This window comes from Phocoena sinus, chromosome 10 (assembly GCF_008692025.1).
Source record: "Phocoena sinus isolate mPhoSin1 chromosome 10, mPhoSin1.pri, whole genome shotgun sequence".
NCBI classification, from domain to species: Eukaryota; Metazoa; Chordata; class Mammalia; order Artiodactyla; family Phocoenidae; genus Phocoena; species Phocoena sinus.
The window spans coordinates 99,378,904-99,398,116 of NC_045772.1; the positions used below are offsets into that span (position 1 = coordinate 99,378,904).

The 19,213-nt window shown below is 52.7% G+C and overlaps 1 protein-coding gene across 6 annotated transcripts in view; it reads left to right on the top strand.

Moving 5' to 3' along the window:
- The first annotated feature begins 11,045 nt into the window (after positions 1-11,045).
- TSPAN11 (tetraspanin 11) overlaps positions 11,046-19,213 on the top strand; it is a 65,745-nt gene continuing 57,577 nt past the window's right edge. For 3 of the 6 annotated variants that reach the window (XM_032647069.1, XM_032647074.1, XM_032647073.1), the window contains exon 1: positions 11,047-11,108. In XM_032647069.1, the coding sequence (XP_032502960.1) occupies positions 11,093-11,108 (16 nt within the window). In that variant the 5' untranslated portion in view covers positions 11,047-11,092. Of the gene's footprint in view, positions 11,109-11,353; positions 11,634-13,537; positions 13,674-19,213 lie in introns of all 6 variants that reach the window. The other 3 variants (XM_032647070.1, XM_032647071.1, XM_032647072.1) reach the window with 3 other exon arrangements.

Consider the following 19,213-nt stretch of genomic DNA (forward strand, 5'->3'; position numbering starts at 1 on the left):
AGGCATGGCCATAAAAGGGTAACAGCAGAGATCCCTTGTGATGAGATGCTCCATATCTTGAATGTATCACTGTCTGTATCCTCCATGTCCTGCTTGTGATACTGCCTATAGCTTTGCAAGATGTTACCACGGGGGAAACTGGGTAAAGGGGGCGTGGAATCTCTCTGTGGTTTTTTTTGGTTTTTTGTTTTGTTTTGTTTTTTTGTTTTTTACATCTTTATTGGAGTATAATTGCTTTACAATGATGTGTTAGTTTCTGCTTTATAACAAAGTGAATCAGTTATACATATACATGTTCCCATACCTCTTCCCTCTTGCGTCTCCCTCCCTCCCACCCTCCCTTCTCTGCGTTTTTCTTACAACTGCATGTGAATCGACAATGAGCTCAAAATTAAAAGTTTAATTTTTAAAAATTGCGCCAGGGTGCGATCGACAGATCTGTCGAGCCAGGAAGCCCAGAGCCATGTGGTGGATGTTGGAAACAGAGACTAGAGCAGGCCCCGCAGATGCATAAGAGGGAAAAAGCCAACAGCCCCATGGGGGGGTCAAGACAAACACACACTGATATTCCACTTGCAGGAACAAGAAAGGAAAAGAACTGCCATACGGGTGGACTCACAGAAGAAACCGCTTTCAGCCTGAATCCCTCTGAAGCCAGAGGAACGTCCAAACAGCAAGTCCCCACCCTTGGTCGACACACGTGGGCCCCTCTGACACAGACTTGGAGATCTGCTCCATTCACGCCGAGTCAGCACTCTGGGACATGTGTTTGCAATCGGAGCCTTCCTGTGAGGTTCGCAGGCCCTGCATCACATGTCTTCCGGGATCTCCGTGGTTTGGCCAGCCCAGCCTGCAGTTGGACTGAATTTCTGGCTGAGCATAAACAGGGGTCTAAAGGTCAGTTCTCCAGCCTGCAGGCTGAGCTGTGGGCCTTGGGGTGCAGAGGGGAGATGCTCTCAACGGATTTCCTCGGAGGAAGATCATTTATCTGTGTTCCCCTCATGTCAGAGAAGGAAAGCTCCACAGTACTGTCCCACTGCTCCCCTCCTGCCTCTGCTGGGGAACCAGAGGGTGTGGCACAGAGCCTCCTGCCCCGTTCTCACCCCCACCCCCACGTCCTCCTCTCCAGCCTGGAGGGAAACGCTGGCAGGCAGACCACACACCGATGCCTCGCCCCTCCCAACGGCTGCCACCCCCGCTCACCCTGGCTTCTGCACGGGGCATTTTTGCACAAGTCACACCCAGAGGAGCAATTCTTTTCCTAATGTGCTTCTTAGGCATTTCAAGGGATTCCATGAGCCATCCTCTCAAAAATCATGTTCTAAGGTATTAGGGTGATCGATATCCCATTTAATCTGCCCTTATTGCTCTCAGCCTATTTTACAGATGGGATAATGGAGACCTGGAGAAGCTCATTCTTTCTTACTTAACCCTAACATCCTTTCAACAATTTCTCCTCCCCCCGTCTGCATCAGGAAACAAAAATCAGAGCTAGGTGAGAACACTTCCAGGAATTCCCTGGTGGTCCAGTGCTTAGGACTCCAAGCTTTCACTGCTGAGGGCCCGGCGTTCGATCCCTGGTCAGGAGCTCAAATTCCACAAGCCTGTGTGGCGTGGCCCAAAATAAATAAATAAATAGGTGAGAACACTTCCTTAAGCTGTAAGCACACGCTCGGCCTCCGTCCGGCTTTGGGGCAGATTCCTGAGCCCCCCTCCCCCATCCAAGGTCTCCAAGAGGCTGTCCCCAAAGGCAAAGGAAAGTGGCCAACGAATTTGCCAGCAGCTCTTCTGCAATCGTCCTTTGTCATGTGTGGCCTCTGGAAACAAATCGTCAGCCAGCCAGGGAGTGCGTGAGTGTCCTCCATGCGCACATGGAAATTTCTCAAGGCCTATGCTTTTGTTCAATAGGGGGTGAGGTGGGCACAAAGGAGAAAAGTGAGAAAAAGGACAAGGAAAGCTGCCCAAATGACTAAGAAACTTGGTGCCAGGACAGTTTTCAGACTCTGAGGTCCTGGCTCTCAGTTCCCAGGATCAAACATGGTGTCCTGGTGGGCTACAGGGCAGGGTCCCCCGAAGCAGGGGGCCAGGGGCCAGGGTGTAGCTGCAGAGCTGCTGATCCGCCCTGCGGCTAAGCCACGAAGTCCACGTACACAGCAGGAAAAGCAGTGGAGCAGGTCAGGTACAGGGCAGAGTGCGGTCAACTGGGAGGCCCCCGAGTGGGCTTCCAGTGTGTGCATTACATGCTCTGCAGTTCTTTGTCCTCCTTCCTAAGATAGAGATATTAACACCCATCTCAGGAGGTGAATGTGAGGAGTGAACTTTAGGAATGTATTTTGCCATAAATAACAGCCCGACAACCACGCCTAAAAGAATTAGGAGTTTGTTGTCCTCACATAAATCTAGAGGTAGATATTCCAGGGCTCAGACACCTGTTCGATTCTCATTGATTCTAAGACCCCCTTTTCTTTTTTTATTTTTTTCACTTTTTAACGTCTTGGGAATCTGGATGCGCTTTACAAACAAGTTGGGTTTTCATTAGCACCACTTATCTTTCCTAATGGCACTTAAATAAAGCTGTGTCTTACAATATTGATTGTATTTCAGTGAAAGACGATGTGTTCTCAGGAGCGAAACTCTTACCCTGGGGCATTCATCCTCTTGCCTTGCCTCATGGTTGCGAGATGGCTGCCACACCTTCGACCATCATATCCAGGTTACAGGCAGGAGGAAAAGAGACGTGGGAAGGAAATTAAAGGTTTTCTCTTCTGGAAACTTTGTCTTTTTAGTTAGGAAGCGATGCTCTCTCCAGCAAATGTCCACTTTTATATGGTTGGCCAGAACTATGTCGCTCAGAAGGTGAGTTTTAGGTTCTCAGGCTCTATAAAAGGGGCAGGCACGGGAGGAAGAAGGTGGTTGGTCGCTGAGTGGGTCAACCTATGATGTCTACCCCAGGAGGTAAAACAACAAGCCCAGTCTCTAGCATGTAGTAGAAGCTCCCCAAACAGCAGCTCTTTACCTCCACACACAAACAAAAATGCAAAAGTTCTGTGTTGGGGATGAGGGAGGCCAGCCCACCAAACAACCTCACTTCTTGGAACACGACCAACACTCTCTAGGAATGCAAATGAGCTTTGCTCAGGAAAGAGTGATACACAGCAGTTCTGCAGAACCATCTCTGCAGGCTTACACACCGCTAGTTTCTGGTGCAAAATAAATAAGCTGTTTTGCTTTTCTCACGGATGTTTTTTTGGGTTTCCTTCACTGAGTGAAGCCCTTTTCCCGCCCTCCTTCTTGGGTAGTCTGAGCCCGGCAGCCCCTCCCAGCTTCAGCGGGAACAAGCTGGGCTGGCCTGTATCCCAAGCATCTGGGCCACCCCGTGCACGCGATCAGCCTTCTCAGATAACCGGAAAAGAGCCGATCTCCCTTCAGTTTCTCACAGAGCAACTCACGTAATCCTCTCACAACTCTGCCAGCAGGGTATAAGCATTCCTAGTTGCCAAAACTACAGCTCAGATAAGTTAAGAAAATGTTTGGAGTCATCAGCTGGGAAGCAAGGAGCTGAGACGCAAACCTGGTCTGTCTGGCGCCCCTCCCCTCCCCCTCCCTCCTCAGTGCTGCCTGCTGTTTACCTCTCAGTTTTAGGCCAGAAAATGCAACATCAGGAGCCCGTGGAAAGGGGAGGTGTTGCAGCTGCGGGGACCCCCAGGACCCCGAGACCTCCGCTCCTCTGCCTGTGCTGGGCGGGTAGCAGGCTGGATTCACAGAGACGGCCGGAGGTCAGCTGATGCAGTTCCGTCCCGAGGCCCTGAGGACTTCAGAAGAAACGGGGCGGTACTCAGGCCACAGCCTCTGGCCACTTGCTTCTTCCAGCACGGTCTTCTAGCTCTCAGACGGCCTCTCCCCCTCAGGCACAGGCCGGGCTGAGAAGCTGCCCCCAGCAAGTCTCCCAGGTGGACTTCCATTCGTTCATTTCACAGATATTTCTAGAGCGAGGACCACGGGCCTGGCAGTGTTCTGACTGCTGGAAATGCAACAAACAAGAGTTAATGACCCCATTCTCGCAGAGCTTCTGTTCTCTTGGGGCAGACAGAGATGTTATGCAGAGTGACGAGGGCTGCACTTTAGAACTGGGGTCCGGGAAGAGATCTCCTAGGGGGTGACACTCAAGCCGAGACCGGAATGGTGAGCAGGAAGCAGCGCGCGAAGGTCTGGAGGAAGAACGGCCCCGGCAGAAGACACAACGGGACACAACGGGCGCAAGGCCTTGAGTGGGGAGAGGGTTTGGCTGTGCCAGGGAAGAAAGGAGGTCGCTGGGGCCTGATTCAGAGAGAGAGGAAAGCGACCAGGTGGGACAGGAGGCCAAGGGCAGGTCCCGTAGGGCCCCGGGGCCAGGGAGGGGAACTTTGCTTTTGTTCTCAATACAATGAGAGGTCACTGGAGGGTTCACAGGTGAGTGCCACGAGTGGAGTGCCGTGCTCTCACTTCAGCTTTGAAAAGATCATTCTGGATGCCAGGGAAAGAGCAGAGAAGGGGCGAGAATAAAAAGAGGCAGCTGAGTCGTCAAGCAGTGACAGCAGTCCTCAGGGCATATCCTCATTAAGCCGTGAACCTGGGGTTTTCACAAGGTACCCCAACTCCAGGGGTGCCCGTCACCTAATCAAAATATGGACAGCATCCTGGTTGCTTTAGTCCCTTAAGAGTCTGAAAGACTCTTATGACCCTGACATAGTCATGTCAAAGGGGCAAAATAAAAACCCCTTTAGCACCATTTTTCTACAGGAAAGTAAGACAAGCCACAAATCACTATATCTAGGACTGGATCATTAATTATGCAATGAAGTAAATAGGAGGAACCGTAAAATCTAAACTAATCTTGTGCCTTTAATTAACTCATATCCATTGGAAAATATATTAATCCCTTGGTTATCCGCCCCAGCACTTAGGAGAAGAATCATGGATGATCCAACAAATTATTTCCGTAACTGTGATTGGTTTAAACATGCACCTGATGATTGAGTACTCACAGAGACACGCTGTAGCTGCTCCATGGGCAATGGCATTTCGGTTCCTATCATTGTCCAAACTGAATAATGAATGTTCAAAAAAACACAAACGGGTGGGAATGTAAATTGATACAGCCACTGTGGAGAACAGTATGGAGGTTCCTTAAAAAACTACAAATAGAACTACCATATGACCCAGCAATCCCACTACTGGTCATACACCCTGAGAAAAGCATAATTCAAAAAGAGTCATGTACCCAAATGCTCACTGCAGCTCTATTTACAATAGCCAGGACATGGAAGCAACCTAAGTGTCCACCAACAGATGAATGGATAAAGAAGATGTGGCACATATATACAATGGAATATTACTCAGCCATAAAAAGAAACGAAATTGAGCTATTTGTAATGAGGTGGATAGACCTAGAGTCTGTCATACAGAGTGAAGTAAGTCAGAAAGAGAGAGACAAATACTGTATGCTAACACATATATATGGAATTTAAGAAAAAAAAATGTTATGAAGAACCTAGGGGTAAGACAGGAATAGAGACACAGACCTACTAGAGAATGGACTTGAGGATATGGGGAGGGGGAAGGGTAAGCTGTGACAAAGCGAGAGAGAGGCATGGACATATATACACTACCAAACGTAAGGTAGATAGCTAGTGGGAAGCAGCCGCATAGCACAGGGAGATCAGCTCGGTGCTTTATGACAGCCTGGAGGGGTGGGCTAGGGAGGGTGGGAGGGAGGGGGACACAAGAAGGAAGAGATGGGAACATATGTATATGTATAACTGATTCACTTTGTTGTAAAGCAGAAACTAACACACCATTGTAAAGCAATTATACTCCAATAAAGATGTTAAAAAAAAAAAAAACACACACAAACGTTTGTTCATTCTCTCATCAAATATATGTTGAGAGCCTGCTGTACGTACTCCAGGCACTGCTGGGCCCTGGAGCAAACAAACAACCCGTATGTCCCCTGCCTTCGTGGACAGACATTAAACCAAAAAAATACACAAATAAATAGTTAAGATTTGTAACAAGGCCTATAAGGGAAAAGAACAGAGAAGATAATGGGGGGAGGTGTGCCTCCTTTAGATTGTAAGGGTCAGGGAATGCATCCCTGCTGGACCTTTAAGATGGCCAAGGGCCACCAGGGCCGTTACACCCTTCCATTGCTCCCCGACCTCATTCTTCATTCTCCTCTCTCTCTCTCCCTTGCTCCCTCTCTCTCTTCAAACAAATATCTGCCCAGGAATTCACTCTCTTACCCCGTTATTCCTCCCTGCCAACCCCACGCCCCCCAAGCTCCGTGACCGCCGTGCAAGCAGATAACCCTTGGAGCCAGCACTTCACATCAAGGTGTTCTCGGAGGGACAGCAGTGAGTGGTGGCTTGAAGCGAGATCTTAGTTCCCTGCCCAGGAATTGAACCTGGGCAGCCTGGATGAAAACCAGGAATCCTAACTGCTAGTCTACCAAGGGCTAGAGGCTAGAAGCAAAGTTCCCCTGGCTCTTGCCCCATTGAAAAATGCATTTCTCAAGGAGGCAAAAGCTGTAAAACCAGGTACAAAGTTTATTATTAGAGACACAGCACAACAAGTGGGAGAACTCACAGGGAAACGGTTGGTTTATTTAAGACAGAAGCAAGGCAGAGATACACACCCGGAGAAACAGGGCGTGGGCATCCCCCCTAGCAAGGAGGAGCGCAGTAAAGAGGTGGTTAAATCATTTATACAGGGCAGTTCTTCCAGGCCTTTGTTTACCTTTGGTCAATTATCTCATTTCTTTCCCACATCTGACCTGTCCTAGGACACTCCCAACATGCATGCACAACTTTTTGCCACGATGGATTCCAGCCCACAAGCCTGTAGGAGGTTTGACAACACTTATTATGGGGTGGCGCCCCTCCCTTTTTGACCCCTGAGGAGCCTTCCTGTGTACGTGCAGTCGGGGAGGTCTCCTTGACCTCAGGAGTGGTCATCTTATCTCTTTATTCCAGCAGAGCTCAGCTCCTGCCATTAACTTTGCCCTTGGACTGTCTGAGTGAGAACAAAGCTTCAGTTTACCCCTCTCAACAAACTCCAGCTGCTCTGCCCAGGGGCTCATCTAGCTCCTACCTCAAAGGAAGCCCGGAACTCCTCGGTCTGGTTCTCGCAGGGTCTCACTCTGTTCATGACCTTTGGGTGTTGCTGCCTCTTCCCAGAAGTGTCAGGACCCCCATCGGTCAAGCGGAAGGAAACACACAGCCCCCAGAGTCCCCAGCTGAGCCCCCAGGATTGACTCTGCTGCCCAGACGGCCTTGGAGGCCCACTGTAGGCTGGCAGACAGATTCCCACACCAGCCTGGGATTTGAGGGGCAGACAGCATCACAGAAAAGCCCTAACTCCTGCCAGGTCCTCCAGAGGCCCCCAGCCTCAGGCAGGGCCAGACCCCATGCACAGGCTCCCCCAGTCTCCCTCCCAGCCCTGGGAGGGAGACATCTTTGCAAAGCCTGCCCGCTAGCCCCCTGGTGCTCCCTGCAAGGCTTCAGAAACAAACACTTAAGACGAGGTGAGGAAAGTGGAGAACTTCCATGAGTGAAGAAAGGGCGCAGATTTTCTTTCTAGACGCTGTGTCTGACGTGAAGCCAGATGTCAGGAAGTCGCTCACCACACCGGCTGCTCATTGGCCGACCTCCCCGTCATCTCCAGCCTCTTCATTAGCACAAATCCAGCATCCGGGTGAGGTCTCCAGACCCAGGCCAGCTCCTGGCACGGCACAGGTCTCCCAGTCCGGGACTAAAACTCCTCCTTCACTGTAGCTTCCTGTTGGGGATTTCACCGGCCCCTCCGTTTTTTGTTTGTTTTTTCCCCAAATGAAGGAGTACTCTTCCCATTGTGCAGATGAGGAAATGAGGCCGAGACCCAGAAGCCAAGCCCAGGCGTTTGTGACTCAGTCAGTGCTCGGAGCTGGGGCGGGGGTGGGGAAACTATGACCGTGCGGATCCTGACAATGAGATCTGTCCTCTGAATTATCAGCTCAGCCTTTGGAGGAGCCAGTGTGACCAGGAAACCATGGCCTTCCTCACGAGAACACGGGAGGAGGATGGGAATGGAATATGTCCAACTCACAGCTCACTTCCCTCGCCTCACCCGGGGGATCCAGGCCAACCCCCAGTTCCTTTCCCACAGATGCTGGATCCTCACCCGCCAATGTCTCCAAGTGTGAATAAAATGGAACAGATCAGGATCTTGTTAGTGGAGCAGCTCTTGGGGCGGAGAGGGGGCAGAAGGTCCATTCTTTCATAGAAGGTGCGGACGACACAAAGACCAAACTCTGGAAGTCTGGGGTTTCACATCCGTGAGGTCTGACGTGGGAACACTGGCCATGCATGGCTATTGAACCTTTGCAATGTGTAAGTGCAACAGAAGGACCAAGTTTTCTATTTCAACAAGTTAATTAACCTAAACTTAAATTTTAAAACTGATCACTTGATGTGGTTACTGGAAAACATAAGTATGTATAGAGCAACTTAGGTTTATAAATCTACTTCTTCAATCATAAATGTTATGAAATCCAGGCACTTCCAACGTAGAGGCAGCATCTGAATTCAGATATGCTGTGCGTGTAAAATACGCACCAGAGTCTGAAGACTTAGTTTGAAGAAAATGTGAAACATCTCTTTAATAGCTTTTTATATGGATTCATGTTGAAACGATCACATTTTTAGATATATTGTGTTGAAGTCATTTTACCTGTGTCTTTTCATACATTTTTTTAATGGGGCTACTGGGAAATTTTTAATTGCATATCACATTTCCATGGGCTCGCTACTCTCGATGTTAATGTCGCCAGCGCTGGAGAGCGGACATCCTGGCTCAGAGGTTCATTTGTCACTGGCCCTCTCCTACTGCTAAAGGTCCCTCCGGAGTATTTTGCCCTCTCCCTCCTAACTACGGTTTCAACAACACTGACTTTCGTGAACATGCACTTCCCCTCATCCTCACCCCACCAACGGCCTCTTCTCCCACTCAGGCCTCCTCCACCCTTCTCTCCTCTACCTCTTAGAAAACCATCTTCTACCACCCGTTTCTCAGGCTTTTCCTTTAACACCACCTTCTCCGGCACATCTGTGAATTGAAACTGCTTCATCAGAGGTTGAGGTCCTCCCCAGAGGTCCAGGTCCTCCCCAGAGGTCTCACGGAGGGGCCTTCACATTCTGTGCTGCTCTGGCCTCTCTCCCACCACAGGCTCGGCCTTCACCCTGAATGCGGTGCTGGGGGTTCATGGCCTCTTCTCTATCCCCAACCCACCTTTCCTTTGTTCAGCCCCCTTTCTCACTGACCCTCTGCCTCAGTTTGGATTTCTGGGAAACAGACCACGCACGGAGACGGAGAGCTGGGCGTCAATGGGAGGGACTCTTAGGGACAATGCCTATAAGAAAGCAAGAGATGAGGGCTTCCCTGGTGGTGCAGTGGTTAAGAATCCGCCTGCCAATGCAGGAGACACGGGTTCAAGCCCTGGTCCGGGAAGATCCCACATGCCGCGGAGCAACTAAGCCCGTGCACCACAACTACTGAGCCTGCGCTCTACAGGCCGCGAGCCACAACTACTGAAGCCTGCACGCCTAGAGCCTGTGCTCTGCAACAAGAGAAGCTACCGCAATGAGAAGCCTGCGCACCGCAACAAAGAGTAGCCCCCACTCGCCGCAAATAGAGAAAGCCCGCACGCAGCAAAGAAGAGCCAACGCAGCCAAAAATAAATAAATACATTTTTAAAATTCTATTTAAAAAAAAAAACAGAGATGGGACTTCCCTGGTGGTCCAGTGGTAAAGAGTCCACCACTGGACTTACAGTGAGGGGGACGCGAGTTTGATTCCTGGTCTGGGAACTAAGATCCCACACAACGCGGGGCAGCTGGGCCCTCGCGCCACAACTGCTGAGCTCGCGTGCCTCAACTAGAGCCCACGCGCCACAGCTACAGAGACCATGCGCCCTGGAGCCTGCGCGCCACAACTACAGAGAGAAAACCCACACATCACAGCTAGAGAGAAGCCCGCATGTCACAAGGAAAGACCCCGCATGCCGCAACTAAGACCCAATACAGCCAAAACTAAATAGAATAAATAAATAATCTTAAAAAAAAAAGTGAGAGAAATGGGACAGCAGAGACTGAACTTGAACTGGACGCAGTTTCCCCAGAAGCTGATCCCTCAGGAAACTCCGGAGCTGGGATGGCCCTTCAGTGGCCTCTGGAGCAGAAGTAAATCACCCAATCGGGTCCGGATGCCCCCAAGGAGGGGGGACCCGGCTCATCCTGCCCCCACTGAAGGGACCCTCTCAGAAGCCCCTGAGGAGCGCCTCATCGCCGAGTCTAGCCCCGTTTCCTTGGGCGCCCTCCTCTTCGGCACCCCTGGAGCTGGGCCCCTGCAGGACCTGCCCTCTCCTCCGTGATGTGGCACCAGGCACTGCACAGAACCCCGCCAACCGGGGCAGTTTCTTTCACCCACCCTTCCCCTGCTTAGACCGGGTTCTGCCCTCAGCCCGGCCTGCCCGGCCTGGTCTACACTCGTCCTTCATCTCAGCTTCTCGGTGCTCCTGTTGTCTCCCTCTCCCCCAGCGGCCCGAAGGCCTCCTTCCTGAGACCCTCACCCCAAGCAGCTCTGTAGACCCGCCTCTGCTGCCTCTTCCCCAGTCACCCCCCATTTCAGTGCTTCCTCCCCAGGGACTGTCACCTCCCTCAGAGGCCCCCATCCCACCTCCCCTCTGCCCCCTTTTCACAGCCCGAGGTGCGGGGAGGATGGCTGTCAGCCCTGGACCAACAGCCTGGTAAATGGGTAACGGCGCTCTCTGTGCTCAAATTTGAAAAGACCACGGTTGGGTAAGCTCAGGCCTCTGCTGCTTTGACAAGTAACAGGAACCGTGAGGCCCCACCGGTTGGATCCAGTTCAGGCAGCTTTGCCCCTGCTCTGGGCCAGGGCGGGACAGATGGGCTGTGTCGACTCTTGCTTTTTTCTCCAGTCCGGGAGGAGACCTTGACTCCCAGAGCCCAGGAAATGGAAAGCTGACGGCCCACAGGACCCTCAGAAGGACAGGGCTGGGATGGGGTCTTCCTTGTGTACGTGGGTCTGGGGGGAAGCGGGGAGGAAGGGGAGGCTCTTTGTGATCACACGGGCCGGTCCTTGGAGTCCCCGCACACCCCCACGGCCAGCTTCCCCCACTACCCTGAGGGGTTTCACGCCCCACTAGGGGCCCACTTGGGGGACAGGGAGACCTCCGGGAGGCCCGGGTAGGGTGTCTGCAAGGCGCCCGACTTCCATCCATCCACCCATCCATCCATCCATCCATCCCCCCGCCTCGCAGGGACCCTGGGGCCACCGCACAGCTGCCCTGACTCGGACTGGATTCGCTTCGTGCGCTCCGAACGGGAGAAAGGCCAACCCCTAACAAAGACGGGCGGCCGGCGGGGCGGTGGGAGAAGGAGCCCGGGTATTGGAGGGGCCGCGGGTGGGCGCTCAGGAGGCGGGGCGCGGCCGCAGGAAGTGCAGAGCGAGCGCGGGGCTGAGCGCCGCTGCGGTCCTCACCCGCTGGCCCTGCAGCCCCGCCCCGGCGCCGGCGGCCTTCGCTGCGGAGCCCGCGACCGGTGAGTGCGGGCGGGGGCGCGGGCGGGGGCCCGGCGGCCGCTCGGGATTCCCGCGGGAGCGGCTGGGAGTTGCGTGGCCGAGCGCGGCCCGGCGGGCCCGGGCAGCCGACTCCCGGGAGGATGGGGGCAGGATGGGGCGAGCACGCACCGCTGGCTGCCGTGTTCCCATCCGTCCTCCGGAGACTGCCCGTCTGCACTTAGTGTCTCGGGAGGGAGCTCGGGACCTCAGTGCGCGTCTGTCCTTCCTCCAAACGTCATTCTCTTTGTCCACCCGGACTTCTGGTGGCTCTTGTGCACGGGCCCGAGGTGACAGGCCCAGAGCCATCCTAACTAGAATGGGTACAGCCCTGGGTTCCGTACCCCCGGCGTGCCCGGTGTTGGCAGCTGGCGTGTCTCCTGTGCGAGCACAGGATCGTTCTCCGTGGGTCCGTCTGCCTGCCAGGGTGGTCCGCAAGTTTCACGGGCGCATCTGCGCATTTGGGGGAAGCCGGCTCTGCAGGCCCTGTCACCTGTGTGTTCTCCCTGTGCCTGCAGCTGGCTGGCTTGGTATGGAAGGACAGAAGGTGTGGAAGGTTCTAGGTGTATTGTTTTCACCAGCTGTACGCTCACACACATGACTTGGCTGGAAATACGAAAGGGGCATCTCGAGCTGGGTTTCAGTTGCCGAGGGTGCGGGGGTGAGTGCTGGCCGTCTCAGCACATGGGCACCCACTGTGGGGCAGGGTGCCGTGGAGAGAAAAGGGAGCTCCTGGAAAAACCCCAAGTGCACCCTAGGGCCTAGGGTAGGTGGACGTGTGGGGAGAGACCTGGGTGGTATTCGGCCAGAGCGGGTGGTCTGCGGTTAGCTGTGGGCAGCTGGATTAGAGGTGGAGTTGGAGACCTGGGTTTGAACCAGAACTTGGTGGAGGGTCACCACGGCAGTAGCGTGTTCCCTGCGCCTGTCCCCCTGGGACTCAGTTGCTTCGTGTGCAAAATGGGACTAATGACTGCTGTCCTGCCCACCCCGGGAGGTGTCTGGGGGCTCAAGGTAGCTAAGCAAAGTGCTTTGACAGCGGGGAGGCTCCAGGGACAAAGGGTGAACGCCAGGCCCACGGGCGCGCTGATCGGGCTTTGGGGAATGCCTCGGGGGCCAGGTTTGTGGGCTGCAGCAGGAGCTGTCTTCACGCCGCTCCCTAGAATATTCCAGAGATAAGAGTGTCTGCCCGGTGCCAGGCCTCAATCTCTTGGAGTGTGAGGTATTTGCAGGCCTGCCTGGTGCTGTCCCTTTGGTGTGGATGCTTCCACAGCACAAGAGGACAGCCGGCTTGGCAGGTCTTCAAATCATAGCCCTGGAGCAGCTCAGCTGTGCAGAGACCCTCCTCCAGGTGGGCTGGGACCTTCACACCCACCGGCTGGCTTTTCTCTGCTTATCACCACCACCAGAAGCAGTCAGGCCACAGTTCAGCCCAGGGAGATGGCAGAGGAGGGAGCTCTCTGTCCCTGATCACCAGCCTCAGGGTTCCATCTTCTGGTCACAGGGCATCCTCTAGAACCAACGCTGTACCTGCCGAGGAGGGCAAGGAGGATGTCACGAGTCCTCACAGCCCCAGACACTGGGATGTGGTTGTGGTTTGTCACCCCTGGATGTCACCTGTCACCAAGGCTTCTTGGCCCGTAGTAGCTGCTTAGTAAAGAAGCCCTGGAAACCGGGTTCAGTGCAGCTCGGCTTCCTACCCGCTGTGTGACCTGGGGAAAGCCCCTTGACCTCTCTGGGTCTGTTTCCTCGTTGGTCAAAATCAGCATCTTTCCAGATTATAGTTCTGGTCTCAGCTCACATTTCACGCCCTCAGAGAGGAGGTGACCCTCTATCCAAAGTGGCCACCTCCCGGCCTCAGTCACATTGCCCTGATCTGTCTCCTTCCTAGCAGTCTCCGCACCATCTGAACCGCTCTCAGCTGCATCCAGCCACACTGAGAGCTTTGCCGAGGAGGGACCTCCTGTTACCTGCTGGCTCACCGCACCTGGAACCTAGTAGGTGCTCCGGAGAAGCTGTGTCACTGAGTGAGTAACTCAATAAGGGAGATGGATGCGCGTCTTTCACATTGTGCTCCTGGGAGCTTGTGAGGGGGGAGTGGGCCCATAGGCAGGGCCCTGGGCTCTGCACACCCCAGCTCGGGACTGATGTGAGTTAGAGGCTGGCTTCCATATAGGACTTCCCTTGAAGAAAGGGCCCTCCCATTAAAATAAAACTAGAAAACCATTGCATCCGAAGATGATGGGGCCTTTTCAACTCCAAGTTGAAATAACAGTACTGGGTCGGGGAGTAACGCACACTCAGCCCTCGGGGATGACCAGAGGCTGTGGTTCAGACACGCAGAGCTGTCATCCCGTCAACCATCACTGCTTGGCCATGGAATTCATGATATGGTTGCTTTTGTGCAACTGGTTTAATTTCCTGAGCTTTGGGTCAAGATTAATGTGAAGAGGATTCTGCATCAAGGGGTATGCGGGGTTCTGGACCAGAAGGAAGCCGTGGACATCACAGAGTGGATAGGAGACACGCTGATACTGGAGAGCTGCCTGTGCGGGGTTCCCGTCTGCCATCATCCTCCCTTGGGTGTGTCCCAGGCAGACTGCCCAGATGCACGTGTCTCTCCCCAGTAGTTTGCTCAGCCTGGTTTTTCTCAAGTAGTTGGTAATGGAGGACGCCCTTCTCTCTGAGTGACTCCTGAGCCTGGAGAGCCAGGTGGATGGCATGCCATGCCCTATATTGAAGCAGCCACGGAAAACATCCCTCCTTTGTCGCTTCTTGTCAGTTCATTTGTGAATGGCGGGGTGACTCCCCTGCCCGGCGCTGTGCCCAGGTTTGGGGCACAGGATATAGTTCATCCCCACCTTTGCTAAACCCCAAGGGCTGGGCGTCAGTAGTTCACCCAAGGACGGGGAAGGAGGTTGAGTTGTTTGTGGGGTTGTTTTAGGTGGCTGGTTGAGGAGAGAGACAGGGGAGAAGTGGACAGAGGGACTGAGTGCAGGTCACAGCCCTCTGCTAATTCCTCTGATGGTTGACCTTGCTTCTTGTACGCATCCCTGCTGGGCTGACGCTTGTGTGTTCCTGGGTCCAGAAGCTTTAACCTTCCAAGACGGCACAGGCAGAGGGCAGAGCCAATAGAGGTGGTGGAGGGGGAAGAGGGGTTCGGGGTGGGGGGGGGTCAATATTCTCACGTTCCCTGTGTGCCACAGGCCTGAGAATAATAAAGACCCAGCCCTGACCTCTGAGCATCCAGTTGTGAAGGAGATGAAACTTACTCCCCGGAGGAGAGGCGAGAACAGCTGAGTGCAGACTGCAGCGGGGGTGGGGGGTGGGGGTCTCACCCAGGCCACAGCTGGAGCTCAGAGAAGGGTCGGGAAAGTGCCAGGGGGCAGAGAGCCCGGGGCTGTCAGCTGTCCAGCCTGGAATCTGGACTCTGCCTTCTCCTGAGCGCCTTCCGTGATCTTTCCTGCTCTGTAAGCGGAGGAGACGGTCTCTAGGTCATAGCCTGGCTTCGGGTCCCCGAGGCTTCCCCCCACAGGCCAGCCCCGTCCCTTACCTCCTCTGGGTGCCCTTCCAACTGGACCATTCCCCTCCCCACCTGGCTGTGAGAGGAGCTGGCTGTATTCCAGAACTTCTCCCATCCGTGCTCACTGCCCCCCTCCTTGGGGGCCATGCACATGGCCCTTCTTAAAGGCTTAAGGAGCTTTGCTGTCAAATACCAAGAATTCAAGACTTGAGGATGTTACAGAGGTTGAGGAAACGTTACGGGAAGTTGCTCGGCTGGGTCCCCGATCTGCTGAGATCGCAAGTAGGGTACTCAGACCCTCTCCAGTGGTAATGTGTGTTGGCGGGGGGAGGTAACCCAAAGTGGTTCTCACCTTGTCCTGACCTATGGATTCTTCCTCTTGTTTTTAAACACGGACCCCATGTTTTGAAAGTTTTTTATCAGCCAAATTTCAACATAAATGAAAATTTGTTTCTCCATCTGAAAAAATTATTCAGAGCCACAAAACTGAAAGGGATTCACTCTCCAGTGCCCACCTTTCTGGTTTGTATCATTTCCATTTTTTCAGAATCAGCTTCTGTTATTTACTAACAGATTCTAGTGTGTTTAAAAGGCTCAGAAGAGAAAAAAGACAAAGGACAGGAGTGAGCTGTTTGTGTCAGTTTGCCTGAGGTCTGGAACCGATTGCAAAATTTTAATAAAAAAGCATTACCTATCCTGGTTGACCGTGTAGAGTGGTAGCTGAACTCTGAAGCATTTTTGACAGGTAAAAGCCCAAGTTTCATGAAATATCGTAAAGAGATTTCCCTCTCAGAAGCCCCTTTACTAGACACGTACGAGGGTTCTGACGTTTGGAAAACAATGTCCCATACCCGGGTTTCAGAATGATATACCTCACCCCTACTGGAGGATGGAAATTGACTTTCTTTTCCTGGCAACCAGCAGGAAGCTGGGCGAGCAGTAGGGGTTCAGTAAATGTCCACTGGGCGGATATTTCAGAAACACTCCTCAGCCATGCCTAAGTCTGTGCCTGAGAGAGAAATCCCTACGCCCGCGCCCTTAACTCAAAAAGCAGGAAAAAGTGCCTATAGGTCCTAAAATACAAAGCTTTTTCCTTTCTTCCGTGGCCTCTTTATTGACTTGTCATGATGTGGTTTTTTTACTTGCTTTTTAATGACATTGTAAGTAAAGAAAAATTAAAATTTTGAACGACTTGCATGAATTTTACATTCGCCTTTATATGTGCAACGCTGCGGCGAGCCGCTTCTGACCAGCAGAATGACGAATCACCACACGCTAGAGTCTTCTCGCATCACACTTTATTAGAGCACAGCTTGCTTTCGGGCGGATGGAAGGAAGACCCCGTACGCTCGAGCCTGTCTGCTTATATAAGGGCTTAAGGACTCGTGTAAGTCCCTGATTCGTCCGTATGGTTATCGCATTTCGCAAGCCGGGCTTTGGATAGGCCACTGCTTCAAAACCTGATTAGCATATTAGGTGCATACGCCCTAGCGGCATACTTAGTGCATGCGTAATGGCTATCCGGCCGCGCCCTACACAACGCCTGTTTTAAAGGTAAATAGATGCGCATTTCACTCATACGTTGAATCACCAAAAGGACACGACTCCCATTTCACAGCTCGTATGTGCACGTGTATTTTGTTCCTACCAGGACAGTAGACACGGGGCACGAAACTAACTCAGGTGTTTTTGTTTCACTTCTTGATACACACACGTTCCATCAACACACACCACCTTTGGCCTAGTGGTAAAGGAGGAACAGAAGGGAAAAGGAAAAGTCTGTCCTTCTTTTCCTCCTGTGTCATCATTTTCAGTGTAAGTGGGTGAGTAATGCAGGAGGTAGCAGAAATCGGGAAAGACAGGCTATCCCAGGATGGCCCTGGGTTGTTGGCGTTTCTCAGAATGCACAGCTTTCTGTCGGCTTTGATTCAAGCTCTGGTTCCAGCAGGGAGCCTGGCCTCCCGGGCTGCTCTGTCGTGGATGTGACTCCTTACCTGCACTCTCTCTGAGGCTTTCTGAACCCCGCGCATCAAGGATGCCCTGAGATTCTGTGCTCCTGGGGCATCAGGAACACCAGGTCAAATGCGGCATCAAGGAACAGTGGGTCCATGTACTGTGTGTATCTCCCCAGCTCACGTTCATGCCCACCGTCCCATGAGACTTCACTTACAAAACACAAGTTCAAAGATAAATTATTAAGAATTCTGAGATGGGGCTTACCTGGTGGCACAGTGGTTGGGAGTCTGCCTGCCGATGCAGGGGACGCGGGTTCGTGCCCCGGTCCGGGAGGATCCCACGTGCCGCGGAGCAGCTGGGCCCGTGAGCCATGGCCGCTGGGCCTGCGCGTCCGGAGCCTGTGCTCCGCAATGGGAGAGGCCCGCGTACTGCAAAAATAAAAAAAAAAAGAATTCTGAGATGAAACAGCCGAGCATTAAACCAGGCACGGGGCCCTGTGAGGCTAGACTTGTTTTTGGCCCAGGAAGCCAGCGAGGACCCTCATGTGGGTCACAGTTGTGGACGGTGGCCCAGTTAGGGCAGAACTAATCCTTTAAACAAGTGGGCTGGTTAAGTGCTCTCGGATCCCTGTTTGTGATTTATATCTTTGGAAAATGCTGGAGGCTACCGTTTCCTTTCCAGGCCTCCACCCTCCTGCTTCAAATCATTTACATTTTTTAAAAGTCAGCTTAGGTCATTCACTAACAGGTTCTAGGGGTTTTTAAAGGTTCAGAAGAAAAGAACAAAGGAAAGGAGTAGAGGTGGGTGTTGTCCATTTCGTCTGAGGTCTGGAACAGATTGGAAAGCACAAAGCCTCTAGGAGTTCTGAGGCCCGTTTAGAGACGCTCACCAGCTGCTCCGGTACGATTATTTTTATGCCCAAACCGAGCAGATAGGTTGGGACAGAGGAGGGAGTGGCCTAGTGACCAGGGACCCAGGGCTCTCAGGGTTGGAGAGGAGGGGGAGGGGGAGAAGGGGCCACGTGCAGGTGCCACGTGACTCCACAGTTTGGAGTGGGTTTTGCACACACAGAGGCTTAGGGAAGCCAGGAATTTTATTCCAGAAGAAAGAAACTCCTCTGTCTGTGGGCAGAGAGGGTGAGACAGGAAGTTAGAACTAGGAGCCCTGGGAGAGAATGAAATACTCAGAAAGCAGTTTGCACTTTCTGACAGCTCTGAGCACGTCGCTGAGGGCTTTTAAGTTGCTGGAAACCGAAAGTTCCAAGCAAGTTCTAGGAAGCAGGTACTGGTACCGTGAACTGGAGGAGGGTGGAAGGAAGCCCACCCGCACCCCTTTTTTTAACATCTTTTTTGGAGTATCTTTGCTTTACAATGGTGTGTTAGTTGCTGCTTTATCACAAAGTGAATCAGCTGTACGTATACATATATCCCCATATCCCCTCCCTCTTGCGTCTCCCTCCCTCCCACCCTCCCTATCCCACCCCTCTAGGCGGTCACAAAGCACCGAGCTGATCTCCCTGTGCTATGCGGCTGCTTCCCACTAGCTATCTATTTTACATTTGTAGTGTATATAAGTCCATGCCACTCTCTCACTTCGTCCCAGCTTACCCTTCCCCCTCCCCATGTCCTCAAGTCCATTCTCTACGTCTGCATCTTTATTCCTGTCCTGCCTCTACCACCCTCCCTCCCTTTTTAATGCAGAAAGGAAAACTGGGCTAGAAAGAAACAGTGATGATAACAAGTAAAAGATTAGCGGGAGAAACCATGTTTGCATCGTACCTTTAGTTCCTTTGAATCGGTCTGCCTTCTACCTTGGTTTTAATTTACTGTATGATTAATGCTGACTGTGAGTTCCTGTTTCCATCATTAGATTTAATAATTGCATAACGGGCTGTTCTCCAGGGCTCTGCAAACTGTTTTTGGATGACCTGCAAGCTGAGGATGATTTTTACCTTTTTTTTTTTTTTTTTTTCCGTACGCGGGCCTCTCACTGTTGTGGCCTCTCCCGTTGCGGAGCACAGACTCCGGACGCGCAGGCTCAGCGGCCATGGCTCACGGGCCCAGCCGCTCCGCGGCATGTGGGATCTTC